The 498-nt window shown below is 51.8% G+C and overlaps 1 protein-coding gene across 1 annotated transcript; it reads left to right on the top strand.

Moving 5' to 3' along the window:
• Positions 1-31: 31 nt before the first annotated feature.
• TM35_000661060 (putative receptor-type adenylate cyclase) lies at positions 32-496 on the top strand (the record flags this gene model as incomplete). Its single annotated transcript, XM_029031109.1, has 1 exon — positions 32-496. A coding segment is annotated over one exon (465 nt), but the record flags the coding sequence as incomplete, so codon positions are not given.
• Between the last annotated feature and the right edge of the window lie 2 nt (positions 497-498).

Genomic DNA, 498 nt, shown 5'->3' with positions numbered 1-498 from the left:
CGCTGACTTCACTGCTGCGTTCAGTGGGAGTGTGAGTGCCGACCGCCTTGTGTTCGCGACGAACCTGCCGCACTGGGCCGATGGGAAGACGGAGTCCGAGACCGTACGGAAGTTCCACGCTGCTGTGAAGGATGAGAAAAAGAGGACGCCGCTGTCGCTGAGGGCCTTTACCGGTATACAACTACTAGAGACTACTGTGTCTCGGCTACCTGCTGTTAATGCCGATGAGTTGGATGAATACTTCTATAATAATGTTGTTGTCACTGAAGACGACATGGTGTATGGATCATTTGCTGATGGGAGTGAGTGTGTTCAGCATGGTATGGTTGATACTACAAAGTGTGCTGTGAATTACGGAGCGACTCATATTTCTGTGTGGTCGATGTCCCGTGCGCTGGACCCAACTCTACCGGAGCTGTTTCCACCCGTAAACCCATCTATGGAGTACGTGGAACCCAGCAACGATGGTCTCACTCTACTGCAGCTGATAGGTGTCAT

This window comes from Trypanosoma theileri, assembly GCF_002087225.1.
Source record: "Trypanosoma theileri isolate Edinburgh chromosome Unknown TM35_Tth_66_V1, whole genome shotgun sequence".
In the NCBI taxonomy this organism is placed as follows: Eukaryota; Euglenozoa; class Kinetoplastea; order Trypanosomatida; family Trypanosomatidae; genus Trypanosoma; species Trypanosoma theileri.
This window is presented reverse-complemented; position numbering and strand designations above follow the sequence as displayed.